Below are 14,833 nucleotides of genomic sequence, written 5' to 3'. Positions count from 1 at the left end.
GTGTATTTTCACCACAGGAAAATGAAGTTTCATTTTCTTATTCAATTTATCAGTTCTGCTGAGCTAGTTATTGGGAGAAAATGTGGAAATATCAGCAATTAAATTCCAAACAACTTTTTCAAAAAATGGAAGTTTTGAGACTTCATCAATACTACCACTGAGAGAAAGGCTGCTGAACTCTGCTAGTGAGCATACTGTTTAGTTTATCTGTACAAAAAGGGTAGGGGAGATGGGAGGTAACTGGAAGTGTTACAGTCAGGGATTTGACTGTGTAGAAGAAAGTATGTGGAGAGCTTGGGAATATTGTGGTGCTGGGGGTATTGGCAATATTAGAGACAAAAGGTTTGGGATTGGAGAGGGAAACAAAGTAGTGCTGGATCAGAGCATTGGTAAAAGGGCCATTTGGAAAAGATCTGGGGCTGCTGTCAGCAAGCAATAGAAAATATGAGGGGAGCAAAAGGTAAGAGGACAGAAGTATAGAAACAAGTTGCTGATTTGTAAGAAACAGATTTACCCAGTTTCCACAGCTCTTGGAATTGTTTGTGTTCTCCACCCAGAAGAGCCAGCTGAACTGGTATGAACTGAAGTCCCTGTGTTTGTTTGCTGCACGTATTCTTCTGCATGTGCTCATATCGGTGCATCAAAAACGAAAATACAGAAGTGCTTTCCCACAAACATGTGGAAACATACTGTTGCACAACTGGGTAGAAATGTGATTGTGAAAAGGGTTAGTTACGTGGATTTTTCTCTTCAACATTCATTAATTTAAAAATTCACATTAATAGTACTTCTCTGTTCTCCTGTGTCTTTTCAGATTTTACCATTGATCCATTCTGTTTTATTCCCACACCTTGCTTTTAACTGTGTTGCTCTTTTTATCTTAAATACCAGTGACTGAAAGAGCATATCATAGTGGTTCTGGGTTGTCAATGGGTTTGGAGACTGAGTAGAGAGAATGAAAAGAGTGTTGAATATCTGGGGAGCTGGCACCATTTTTCTCATGCCAACTGTCTTTCAAGGAATCTGTTTTTTAGTCCAAAACTTGCCTGTCAAATCCTCATATGTTTTGGGATCCCATCAGAAGAAATATTTGTGTTAGGCCAGTGTCAAGTCTCGCAAAGTGACATCAGGAGAAATCTAGCCAGGTTACCAAGGAACTCTTCCTAATACAGCATGTTGTGTGTGACACTGGATTCATCACTGCACATGGCTTGTAACTGAGCTAGTATTTGGGATTCCTGTTGCTTGTACTAAGTTATATAGGTGTTCTAGTGCATAAAGGGTTCATGCCTGTTGCTTTGCTGCTTTGGGAGGATAACACAAGCAAGGTAGATTCTGGAGTAAACGTTTTGGCATGTGAGAAGGATTCACACACTCTTCCAGCTGGGTAAAGGCAGAACATTAGTGTAAGAATTATCAAGCAGTTTGAGTATTTCCTGAAGAAAAATGGAGAAGGAAGTTTGATGTGATTGCCACACCTCACCACTTCGTTTTGTGAGTTTACACACTAGTTTACATTCTCTGTATTTGTTTCCTGACTGCTGGTAGTTTTACTGGCTGCCATAAATTTGCTGCATTCACTGCCTGTCTGAAACCCTGACTCAGGTGCAGTCTGGATCCATCTTCATAGCCATCTTTCTTTTATAGTGATGTTAGACCCATTCAGTCTGTGTCTCTAGTCCAAAGAACAAATATTAAACCACTAAGGTTTTAAACAAATTTTATGGAACCAGCTTTTTCTATCTGTATCTCAGTTTAGCTCCTAGAGTCTGAGAGACTGAAGAATAGCAGGTATCTCATATTTCATGCAGTTTTCCTAATAGTCAAGCATAGGTGAAGTTCAGTTTTTGAAGTTCGTAACCTTTTAACTAATTGTTCATTTATCAATAAGACTGCTAGCTGTATTTTCTTTTCTCCAAAACTAAGAAGTTTCTAATAATGTGTTGTAATTTCTTAAAAAAATTCTCTTTCAGGGGTTGTACAACACTTGCGAAATGGACAACTATTACGAGAAATTTATATAAGCAAACATAAACTGCTTCTGAGCGACTGGACAGCAAAACAGCTCTACCTGGAGACGACAGGAAAAAGCCGAACCCTGCAGAGTGCGTTGGCGCTACTCTACACTTTTTTGCCAGATTTTGACTGGAAGAAAATTAACCTAAGGCATCAGTGGAGCACCATTTTTTGCTCTGGAAGCTGCGACTGTCCTATGCGAAACCACTACCTAGAAGAGGAACAGCGCAGACAGTACAGTTTACGGGTGAAAAACAATGATTTGGAGAAAATATATGTGGATATGGCAAAGATTGTAGGCATTCCCACCAGGCAGTTGAGAGCTTCTAACCCAATAGATTCTCTCTTGTGCTATTTTTGCCACAATGTCAGTTTTCCGTGTACCAAAACTGGCTGCATTGGTATGGAACACTTCAAAGTAATCAAAAGACATCAGTTGGAGGATGAGAGAGAAAGACAGGAAAAGAAACTTTATTTCTTGTATGCACTATTGGCTACTCATCCTCTCCTCAACCAGACTGTTAATCGGCTGCAGCGTATTGCAGAAGGCAAGAAAGAAGAAGTATTTGTTCTTTACTCTGCACATGATGTCACGTTGTCACCTGTTCTTAGTGCCTTAGGCATTACAGAGGCCAGATTTCCTAGATTTGCTGCCAGATTAGTTTTTGAGCTGTGGCAGGATGGGAAGAGACCCAAAGAGCACTTTATCCGCATCCTGTATAATGGTGCTGATGTCACATTCCAGACCTCATTTTGCAAGGATTATTATAAACGTTCCAGCAAGCCGATGTGCCCACTAGAAAAATTTGTCAACTTTGTCAGGAGGGATATGTTCTTAATTTTTAACAGCACTAGTTATTATGATGCATGTCATAGAAGACCACTGTAGAGAAGGAAAGTGAAAAGGAAGCAACGTTAACTTGTGTATCAGTGGAAGTCTGTATTCTGGTTGAGGTGCAGTTAACTTTTGTGATTTCTTGTACTTGTATGTGTAAGTACAAAAGGGTATTGCTTGAAACATTCTTTGAATAGTTTCATTTTCATTCGGACTGCAGATGGTCTCCAACAGAGGAACAAATATTGAGGGAGTGTTATGTCTATGTGTATGCTCACATATGCTGTGTTAACGGTAATGATAAATCACATGGGCTACTGTAACCCGGATGTCGCTTGATGAAGAGTGAGAGAGCATAGACTTTGTTTCTCTGTATTCCAGAGCAATACTTGGATACCGTAAGTTTAAAACCAAAACCATTATTTTTTTCACCACTGTCTCAGTCATTTTAGGCAGTTTGTGTCAAGGCCTTTATGAATTCCAGGCATCTGCATTAAACCATTTGTAAGGAATTCTTGAAGCTCCCTACTCAGAAAGAAGCCTTTTAATGTTTATGGAAGGTCTTTAAAGCAAAGTGCACATGTGTATCTGGGCAGACTTATCTGACCATGTACAAATGAGCGTGTGCCTTTTTGATCTCGCAGACCTATAAATACTTGGCTATTGTTGCCAGTGCCAGAGAAGGGTGTACTGGAAAAAGGATACAAAACTCTATTCTTTGATTGCACTTTCAGCACTTTGAATAGTTCAAACACAGTCTAGAAATATGTCAGGGTCTTGTGACATTAAAATAGATAGCAAATGCCAACATTACCACTAAACCTGAGTGGTAAATTAGAAGTCAGTTTTATGGTGAAGTGTTGGGCTCTTTCCCATTGTGCATGTGTTTAAGCTGTTGTGTGTGCTATGGAGCAAATCAGCGTTTTAGGAATTTGATACAGTGACTGCTTGAGACAGCTTGACTGAACACTAGGAAAATTTTGTAGTTGAGTTAGTATTTTTATGGACTAGGAAGCTCTTCTTTTGTAAGATCAGACTTGTACATATTGTACTGTGTATATTTATAACACAGTAGATCTTTCTTACTTGTTTAGTTTGTAAAGACTTGTGAAGCTCACTTTTAGACATTTTTTTCCCCTTCATCAGGATGTTTAGACTTAAGAATAAACTGTCTTTTATGGGTAACTTGAACAATGAGTAGATATGAAAACTTGTACTTCAGACTGCTTTCATCTCTTTAGGAGTAGTAATTTGAGAACCAATTTTTAATAGAACTCATAGAAATTTTATAATGGTGAAGGTTTTTTACACTTCTAGAAATTAGTCTGTGACTTGTGATTCAATGGTGCTAGTTTATCAAAGAAAACATAACTCAGCATAAGTTCTCTGACTATTGGCATTCCGCTCACTCTGTTTCCAATGCTGCATTTGAACACATTTCTTAAAATAAAATTTTGGGGACTCTTTGTATACTTGTGTGTTACATTTATTGTGACTCAGCTGTTTGCAGTAACAAGATAAGCATGTATTGTTAAGCAGCTTGTTTCATTAGTAACTTCTGCACTTAATATGTTCTGGTTCCCAGTTTGAGAAGGAACAGGTAAATATTTCATGAATACTGAAACAGAAATCATGATAGAAAATTTGGGGCTTTTGTACCACATTAGAATGTGTAACTTTGGGAAATGTTTTCTTTCCGTCTAAGAGACTAGCTCTGTTAGTCATGATACATGTTTGTGTTCTGGAGGACAAACAGGAAGAGAGAATCTGAAAGTTGAGCTTGCTTTGTATAAACTACGTGAACTGGACCATTTGTCCAATATAAGTACCAAATACTCTGAAGAGCTAGCTGTTGAGCTATCAGCAAAAGGCAGCTATAGGTCTTTAGAGTGTGATCTGTTGGAGCTTTGATGCTGTTTGGTGACCATTTGTAGGAATGATGCTGAAGTGCAGAAAACATTACCATGGACATACCATTGGTGTTTCAAGTGTGTTATTTAGCAACTTTGAACCCTTAACAGCTTCTGCAAATGCCAGTCTTGGTGTCTTCAAAAGCCTGTGCTAGGAATACCATCTAACCTTACATCTTCTGAAGGCAGACCATGGAATTGTTTTGTTTTGTTTTCCTTGTGCAGAAAGATCCCCTTTGTTGTAGGGGTTTTGAGATGCAGCCATGAATTGGAAGAGATGTGAATTTGGGTGGATTTCTCATTTGTTGGGCTCAAAGAAGCATTGAGATCCCAGATATTAATGGACATTGCAGCTGTTTTCCAAACTTCTAGCTTAACTTTTTTTGTAGAGCAGCAAAAATGCACTGATTTTATGGACCTTTGGTTGCTGGTCAAATAGTAAGCTTTCTGCTTGAAGTCTTAAGTAAACCTTGGGGTTAATCCCCCTAGGTAAATCAGTTAAGTTGGGTGCTTGGAAATGTCTTCGTCTGTGTAGGCATACCTCAAGAAGAAAGTGAGACAGATGCCGAAAGATCAGATTCTATTAGTAGCTGCAGTTCCTCAGATTGCCCCAGATAAATATTTGTCCATTATGGATGTCTGATCTCAATCAATGCTGCTATGTTGAAGGGTGTCCCTAATAATGGTGGTAACGGTGAATATGAAGTATTGCTATCCTCTAGCCAGAGTTCTCTTTATGCATAGAGAGGTATGGGAACTGGTATTTCATTCCTCATTTCTGTTCTCTGTTCCTCAGCCTTTGCTTCCCCATTACCTGTAAACTTCTTTTGTGTTTAAGGAGGGTGGAAAAGTGGATGTAGGAATACTTCATGCTCTTTCCAGCATTGTTCATGCCAAGCCCTCCCCCTGCTGTCACTCCTTACTGCATGGTCTCTGAATAAAAGAATGATCCTTAACAATGTTTTTAAGAAAGTCAGTGTGGTGCAGAGTGATTTTAGAAAGAACAAGTATACAGTATATAAATGGAGGAGCGCAGGCTGAATGTAACCCTTTTGCATAGAGAAACGTATAAGAAAAGAGGTGTTTGGACATAATGGAATGTAACAAGGTGAAAGAAGGAGTGCACTTAATAGCTGTTGATGTCTTGTCTTTGTTGGTTTTTCTTGTGGCATCCATGTGGCAGTACACTTCCCCCCCACCCTGCCCCCAGCAGGAAACAAGAATTCTCCAGGCAGGGAGAAGAGAAAAAAAACCTAAACGCTAGAGGCCACAGGTTGAAATTTGAATTGACCGTTCGAGACATGCCAGGTACATGGTGACCTTCTTGGCCAGTAGGGATTAAATGCCCACAGGTCAGATTTGACAAGGGTATAAATGGGGTCCCGCTGAAGGACGTGTGGGAATCAGTCCTCTTCCTCGGAGCAGCGGGTCTGCAGTCGGGGACTCCCCCTTGGGTCAGGGCACTGCCTGAGGTAACTCCTCAAGGGAGAGAGCCCTCAGCTTTTAGGTGAGTGATAGGCACATTTTGAGTCATCACTTTTAAGGATTCTTAAGTCGGCTGTGTAGTACTAATTCCCCTTACATCATTGAGCCTGTGGTTTACAGATGTTACCAGAGTTCTAACTGACTTTTCTACTGAAGAATAAATCTGAGCTTTAACACCTGTTGCATTTGATTGTGTGCGGCTCCGTGACAATCCAATCTATAACAGTTTGTACAATCAGGGCCACGTACGCACAGTATAGTGAAAAGGCACCTACGTTATTTTGACTGTTTCCGGTCGTTGATCTTTCGGCATGCTTTTGTCCTTCCTTTGAAGGAAGAGACAAGATTACATGAAAATTAGCAGGGAAGTAACTTTTCCTGTTTCTAGGGGAAATGCGGATCATTGCGGTGTATTCTTATGGTTTGCTTACTTTAAACATATGTATACTTCACTGTTAATGAAATTTCTCCAGAACACCAACAGGAATTAATACCTTTATAATATTGCAGTATCTCTGCTGTCCAGACAGCTTTTGAATATCTCCAAGGTTAGAGACTTCACAACCTCCCATGGCAACCTGTGCCCGTACTCAGTCACCCTCACAGTCCCCCCAAAAAAAGTAGTTTATATTCAGGTAGAACCTCCTGTGTTTCAGGTTGTGCCCACTGCCTCTTGTCCTGTCACTGGGCACCACTGAAAAGATCCTTCTTATTTATACCCTCCTTCAGATATTTGTATGCATTGATGAGATTCCCTCTGAGCCTTCCCTTCTCTGGGCTGAACAGTGCCAGCTCTCTCAGCCTACCCTTACATAAGAAGAGATGCTCCAGTCCCTTAATCATTGTGGCCCTTCAGTGGGGACTCTCCAGCAGCTCCGTCTCCTTTGTACTGGGTATGTTAAAGAGTATAATAGCTGTTTCCACCAAAATGGCCTTCCACCATGGCCAGGGCAGTGGTAAGAAACCTGGATTGGGGAATTTAAGGACGATCTGGAACAAAATTTTCAAGGTACGGGAGGGTCAGATTCTTCATATTGTTTAGATGACTGAAGATGCGGATCAGTTACAGCAAAAGGTATCTTTTCCTGTCTTTTCATATTTTTGTGCTAATGTCATAAATAATTTTCCTTTTTTTCCTGTATCAGTCAGTGTGAACAAGAACTAACTTACCATGTTGCTAGCACCTGCTTACCTGTATGTCTGAGGGTCAGTGGATGGGCATTACCAAATCTCTAAGGTAAAAAAGAGCTAATTATTATTATAAAGAATTTTATTATTCTTCTGCATATGCATAAAGAAAGAGCTGCAGAGCTGAGATCCTTCTCGCAGACCTCTGACTTAACTATGGAGACAAAATGATAAGCAAACTGCATTATCAAACTTGACTAATTATTAGGTTTTAAAGTTTGGCCTAATTTATGATACAATTTGCAACTGTGTGGATTCATACTTCGACTAAGGTAATAAATTTAACTACCTGAACAATGGAAAGAGGAATTGGTGGGAATTTATGTATCCTGGAATTGATGAATACCCTTTCTGTAGTGATGCATTGATGAATTAGACCTACCAACTGGGAAAAATTGACTTGTCCAGTTGCACATTTAATCAAATGATAGAGCAGAAATAAAAGCTTCTGCTTTAAGGAATGCTGAGATCTTGTTGCTTTGAAATTGATGTAGGAGTGGGATGTTTTGTTTGTGTGCTAAACACAGTATTTAGAAACTGATGTTTTAACATGTTGAGTACTTGTGGTGTGAGTGAAATGTTTCCTCATAAAATTCAGCTTATTTTTTAAGTGCAGTGCTGAGGTGCAGTCTCTCCCCCCTGCCCCCGCTTTTGTTTCACTTCTGATAGGTATAATAGCTTTAGTTTTAAATGCTTCTTGAACGTTATGAATGCCAAATGGCTTGGTTTTAGCTGTCATATTCTACTTTTATATTTGGGAGTGGCTGAGAAGGCATCTAAATGCAAAATACTCGGGTGCAAAGTAGTACAGAAAGAAGGTTCTCTTGGAAAATGCTGTCTGAGAGCAAGAGATTTGAAGAAAGAAAGAAGTAGGATGCCCTCTCGTGGCGGTTTTTCCGTTGTACAAAAATGGATTTGTGTGAATTAAACTGGGGAAAAATACACCTTTGCTCTGAAATTGCAACACTGTGGAAAAGTAGAGTTAAAACCAGGTAAGTTGTAGATGGATTTCATCCTGCAGTCTGAAAAAGAGGACTCCTTCTCCATGATTTAAGTGGTTGTTTATTTATAGAAGATGCTCGAAACCTTGTGGGATGAAGTAGGAATAATGATGACAACTGTGATGGTTATTTTGAAGCAAGTTGTTCACACAGAACATACCTGAACACAGGTATATTCTCCAGGTCACTATAGCTTTGCTATCCTCTGGACCAAATTCAGTCCTACTCCTTTCAGCAGAGCAATTTCTGAAGTTAGTAAAGCCTATAGTATATGGAACTATAAAGCAGAGTATTTATTCCCTGTCAGTTTGCTGGTTTGGTCTTGAGTAGTTTGCTTGCCTTGTGGTTTAGTTTCTTCCTCTTTTCTACATGAAAGGAGCTATGCCACATGTGTGTACTATGTCATTATTCAAGTAGTTGAGATATGACAGGCTCTGAACCTTGCAAAGTTCCTTCAAACTGAAAACAAATACCATTAAGCCCTTTGTTTCCAAAAGTCCTGGACAGCCATTTTCAAAAGTGATTTAGAACTACTCTTAAGCTATTACTTTAGGATCGATCCCCTGACAAAAAAAAATCATTGAAAGTTTTTCTTCTGTTGAAAGTAAAAAAGAAGGATGAAAAAAGAGTGATGACATTTGAAATGTAAAGCAGTCCAGATCTCATTCTAAGAATAGTCTTTATGGTAGAGGGGAAAAAAATATACATCTGTTTGTCAGTCTTTAAGATGCCATTGAAAAATGGTCATTAGAGAATGTGGGGAGGAAAAGTTTATGAGCTGAAGTTGTTGCTATTGAAGGTCCTTACAAAACAGGACTCGCAAGATAAAAGAAGAAAAATAAATGACGGAAGTAGAAAATGTGGCCTCTGTTGCAAATTCTTGCATGCATCTTCCCTGGAGCAGCTACAAACAGGCAGCTGTTTTAAGCATACTAGCCAGGAGACTGAGGATCCAGGACCAGCTATGGGACAGAATGAACGTTGGAGGCCAGTTACAGGGGTATCTGTAGCACGTATGTGTGAGTGTGGGCATGTATGCATGAGTGTGTGAGGTAACTGGAAGATTAAAGGGTCCAGGGTGGACTGGCTACTGGCTGGACCTGGGTAGGCAGAGCTGCAGCAGTCTTGCTTCTGTAGGGCTGCTGGATTTGGCAGCTCCAAAGAATTTTGCTGTCAGAAACAATATGATCTAAAAAGGGATTCTGCAGGTTTAGGTGATGAGAGGGATGACTGTAATACTGATAAAACTGTTTCTTCCTTAAAAAATTTGTCCACCCAAAAGCAGTGAGCAACAGAGAGGGAACCAAGCCTCGTGTCCGATGAACTGGTATTGGCCCACTGGTTGCTAATTTCATTCTCCTTTTTGAACTGGTCACATACTTAATGTTCTCCTTTGATAATGCTAGTTATAACAGGCTTTTGACCGATTCAGTGCCTCTTTCATTTAAAATACAACAAAAAGCTTTGTGAGTAACAGGCTGTAGTGCTGTTCTGCTACATTCATACATGCATAGTTCAAGCATCAGAAGGATAATGAATGGCTACTGACATGACTAGCTGTCCAGTGGGCAACAATAATGTCTTCAGTGTGTTCTTATTCCTATCTCAAGTGCCAGAGAGGTATCTTTTTGCTTAAACCTCTTCCACGGGGGTTTAAATGATGTCCATTACTATGTAATAGAGCTGGAATAAGATGACACTTGTCAGTAATTACTGTGCTCTCAGCTGTCTTCCTAACCCTTTAGACGTGAACCCACAGTTAAGTAGGTTTATGTAAAGTTTTACCTGTTAATTATTAACTTCTTCAGTCTGTGATGTGGTAATTGGGTTTTTGGTAAGAAACACCACTGAAATGCATCAGCCTGCAGAAGAGTGATAAAAGTATTTTTGCTTTTAATGGGGGAATGGAACCACGCAGTCATGCTCTGAAGTGGTGGTTGTAAGGAGGAAGGCAGCCAGCTTAAACACATAGAGATAAGACAGGGTCTCATTAACTCTAAGGACTTGCTGCGCATCTGTGCTACTTCTGACAGCGCTTATTCTGACTGGCATAGAATGGGAGTTAATTGTCACGGCAGTATCTGTGTGTCCTGATATCCACGTGAAACCACAGGATTTGACTGAATCTTGCCTTTTCATGAAGAACTGACTGCTCGCTATCGTTAATTTTTGTAAGGCGCTCCATCGGGATGCAGACCTTAGCTTCTGTCTGTTGGGCCAGCAGCCGGCTAGGAGGAAAAATTGCTGCAGACGCGGGAAGCACGTGGCAGGAGGGGAAACAGCCTTTCTCTGTCCTTGATAGCTCCTCTGCAGGGCAGTTTTCTTTCCATGCCACGGGTCTGACCCTCTGGTGTAGCCAGCGGTGGTGTGGTTTGCAGCAGCTGCTGGGGATCTAGCCCTGCATTGTCAGCTGTGTCACTGCCACGCTCCTGCTGCGGACACAGCTTACTGCTCCTGCTTATTTTCGTAGCTGTTCTCCTTTTCATTTGTCGTTCTCTGATGCCTGTGTGGGCGCTTGAAAACTGCCTACCTACGGACCTTGTAATTGCAGCGTCCGTTGGCTGCTTCTCTCCTTTAAAACTGCCGTTTTCCTTTCTGCGGTTTCCCGTTCTGGGGCAAAGGCAGCCCCAGAGCTGTTCGGCTGCGAGGCTTTGCCCCGCGCCCCTCTGCTGGCAGGGGGAGCAGGATTTTTGCCTGACGGGAGAGTTTACCGACAGCGCTGTGAGGGGAATGGTTTTTTGGGGGGGCCGCCGGGGCCGGGCAGGGAAGAGGCCGTTCGAGTGCAGGGGCCCACCCGGCCCCGCCGCGGTCACCACCTCTCCCGGCCGGTACCTCTGGCCCTGCAGCTGCCGGCTTGAAAGTCCTGAGGCGAAACGGGGGAGGAGGCAGGCGGCAGCCCCCTCCTCAGGCGGGCGAGGCGGGCCCGCGCCTCCCCCTGGTGACCGGCGCCGGCCGCCCGTGCCCCGGTCCGGGAGCTCCCTCCGGCAGAAGACGGCGGTGACTGCCTCTGGAGAACGTGTGGAGAGAGTGAACGTGAGGACAAAATGCGAGTTCTTCCTCCTGCTGTGGTTGTGGTGCGGGCATATAATGATAGGATGATGGTAACCCGAAAGGCGAAGGTACGGGGAACGTGGGAAGTTGTTGCAAAAATGCGAGAGCGCGAAGCGGGAGCTGGGCCTGGGCAGACCTCCGAGTCCTCGCTGTGCCCGCCCGTGCCAGCCCCAGCGCTGCTGCCAGCCGCCATGGGCGAAGATGGGCTGCGAGACCCCCCTGGTCTGCTCCCACCTCTCCTCTAGGGCTTTGAGCATTGTGGGATAATTAGAAAAATAGACACATAGTGAACAAGCCAGACACAATGGGACTGTTCAATCTGTGAGCCAGAGGCCTCTGCAAGCAGCAGGCTTCAAGAATGCTGCGAAGGTCAACTGTTGCTACAAATTTGATGAAGCAAGCACAAAAAGTAAAACAAAGTCAGGCCTACGTGATGGAAAACAGGACACCAGGCAAGACACAGACAGGAGGAATCATTCGCGTGATCAGAAGACCTTATCCAATCAAACTGTTGCTTTAGGCGCGTGAACAGCACATGTTAACCAATCAGTAGATGGCTTGTGCATGGTTATGGTATATAACCGAGTGTTACGCAGCAATTAAACGGAGAAATCGCTTAATCCACAGTATCTGTGTTGGTCCGTTTTCTCCCCAGGGCGAGTCCCTGGTGATGCGTAGTTTCTCCTAGATTGTCGTGACGAGGAAAACGTGACAGAGCATCTCTCTGAGGTTGGCACAGGACTTTGAGTACCACTGCAGAGATTGACACGGCTTTGCCAAAAACCATAATCAGTAAAAAAGCTAAGGGCAGCCAGGGTTTAATTTTTAGGTGTGAAAATGATAGTAAAATAATGTCATAATGTTATCAATTAATATGTATAATATGATTGAAATAACCAGGGAGCTGTTGCAAATAGTCTGATAAAGAAATCAAAGTTTAATTCCATAGAAGAGTTAGGTTTGATTAAGGAGTAAAATTGTGAAGCATAATGTATAGTTAAGTTTGAAATGTAGCCGTAGAAGCTTTAGGAACCGTGTTATGTGTGACTATAGGAACCTTAATGTTGTTGATGTTGAAACAGCTAACCATAGAAACCTCACCAGGAAGTTACTGTTTTTTTCTATGATTTGCTTCAAGAAACTACGGAAACATTGATGGACACCAGTTATGCTGCTTGGAAACCCCTTACCCGTCCCATCTCGATTTGAGTATCGAAAATTTCAATCAGTAGAGCTAAGTGAAATTGACCAATGATGATTGTTTTTAAATAAGAATATTGATAAGGTTATATAATCAAAGGACCAATCGTTATAAAGGTTAAATTTAAGAGCAAGCATAGTACGCATTTCTATGTAAAGAGCTTATGTAACAATGACCTGACAGAAAAAGTCTATAAAAACTGATGGATTTTGATATTAAGTTGGACACACCTTTGGAGGAGCGATCCCCCGTGTCCCCAGCGCTGCAATAAACGAAGTGCCTGCTTCTTAACTTCACATTGGTGTTAAGGAATTTTATTACGGATTTCGGTAACAGAGCTGCTGAAGTTCTGTGTACAGCCCCCATCGGTTAATATTTAAAATAGGGGAACAGTGACTAGACATGATTTAGGGCTTAGGAACTAACTACTAGACAATGGGGCTTTATGTTTATGTCAGAAAAGGTAATGGATTGTGATCTGGTCAATAAACCTTGAAGAGCCACTTGAAACTACCAAGATCAGGGAAGAAGTAGGTAAAAGGTAATTCCTACAGGGGAAGATCACGACCACCAACTCATTGACCACCTACTCAAATGAGACCACCTACTCAAAAGAACACAATGAAGGAAGAAGACAGGGTCTGTGCACTAATTTACATGAGGGACAAAGAAGAAAGAACCAATCATTCAGGAAAACAACAATGAATATGTGTTTAAGTGTATAATTATGAGGATTTTTGAGACAAGGGCGTGCTGTCTTGAGACAGGCACCTGTTCATGCGCATCAATGAAATTAGTTTGAAAATATCTCGACTCTGGGTGTTATTGGCTTGCACGCCAGGTAAACAAAACCTGTTTGTGGGACATTAATAGAGCACATTAAAAAATTGCTAGCATTTAAGTTGTGGCAGTAAAGAAATTGTGGAATGTGATTGTGTAAGTGGATGACGGACTAAGATGCATGCTCCTTTCAGTTGTATTTGCAGTCCTGTGTATTTGTCTTTGCTCACTTGCTGTGCGAGCAAAATCTTAGCAGCAATAATTTGTGATGGAAATGTGCAAACCAGGGATTTATCTGGAGAGAGAGAGAATCTCCTCTCCCTAACAGCAAATCCCCAGAAGGTATTTCCTCCAAGTAGCTTGAATGCCACCCCAAACAGCCTTTTGCTTCATCCAGAAAATCTGGATGCAGGCTGAGTTCCTGTCCTGTGCTGATGTTGTACTCCAACTTCAAATTATTTTTTTATTGCCTGAGGGTATTTATGCTGTATCCATAGAGGGAGTAAACCAGCACTGGAACACTTTGACAAAGTTACCAGCTTTTGCACAAATGTCTATTTCCCTATAAATATGGGTATAGACTTACATCCAACTTCGGCTGTCATGAAGGTATTTTCATAGTTGTATGGAAGGCTTGGAACCTGTCTGATCAGGGACCAGAAATATCAATAACATGTGAATGAAATGAGAAAGCTACAGAAAGTGAAATACTAAGAACTGGAAACAACAGGAGCAGGGAACAGTTTGCATGAAAGCTCAAAATTGAAATATGTCATGGAATCCCTTTGAATACTTCTGGATGTTGCACTTGAAATTAAAATATGACATTGGATTGTGGTTAATTTGTGGATGGAAAGTTGATGGATTAATAAATGGTTCACTGTGAGTACTTCTAACTCTCTCTAAGCAATTTACTTACTGCTCTGGAATAGGAGTGTTGTGGTTTAACCCCAGCCAGCAGCTAAGCACCACGCAGCTGCTCACTCACTCCCCCCCCCCCCCCCCCAGTGGGATGGAGGAGAAAATCGGGAAAAGAAGTAAAACTTGTGGGTTCAGATAAGAGCGGTTTAATAGAACAGAAAAGAAGAAACTAATAATGATAATGATAACACTAATAAAATGACAGCAGCAATAATAAAAGGATTGGAATATACAAATGATGCACAGTGCAATTGCTCACCACCTGCCAATTGACACCCAGTTAGTCCCCGAGCGGCGATCCCCCTGCCCTCACTCCCCTCAGTTTCTACACTAGATGTGACGTCCCATGGTATGGAATACCCCTTTGGCCAGTTTGGGTCAGGTGCCCTGGCTGTGTCCTGTGCCAACTTCTTGTGCCCCTCCAGCTTTCTCGCTGGCTGGGCTT

At 41.8% G+C, this 14,833-nt stretch overlaps 1 protein-coding gene across 6 annotated transcripts in view; it reads left to right on the top strand.

Moving 5' to 3' along the window:
* The window catches only part of PXYLP1 (2-phosphoxylose phosphatase 1), a 60,730-nt gene extending 56,390 nt beyond the window's left edge, over window positions 1–4,340 (top strand). For all 6 annotated transcript variants that reach the window (XM_075031884.1, XM_075031881.1, XM_075031880.1 and 3 more), the window contains one exon: window positions 1,974–4,340. In XM_075031884.1, the coding sequence (XP_074887985.1) occupies window positions 1,974–2,905 (932 nt within the window). In that variant the 3' untranslated portion in view covers window positions 2,906–4,340. The remainder of the gene's footprint in view (window positions 1–1,973) is intronic.
* Window positions 4,341–14,833: the final 10,493 nt, after the last annotated feature.

Source organism: Buteo buteo, chromosome 7 (genome assembly GCF_964188355.1).
Source record: "Buteo buteo chromosome 7, bButBut1.hap1.1, whole genome shotgun sequence".
Lineage (NCBI taxonomy): Eukaryota > Metazoa > Chordata > Aves > Accipitriformes > Accipitridae > Buteo > Buteo buteo.
This window is presented reverse-complemented; position numbering and strand designations above follow the sequence as displayed.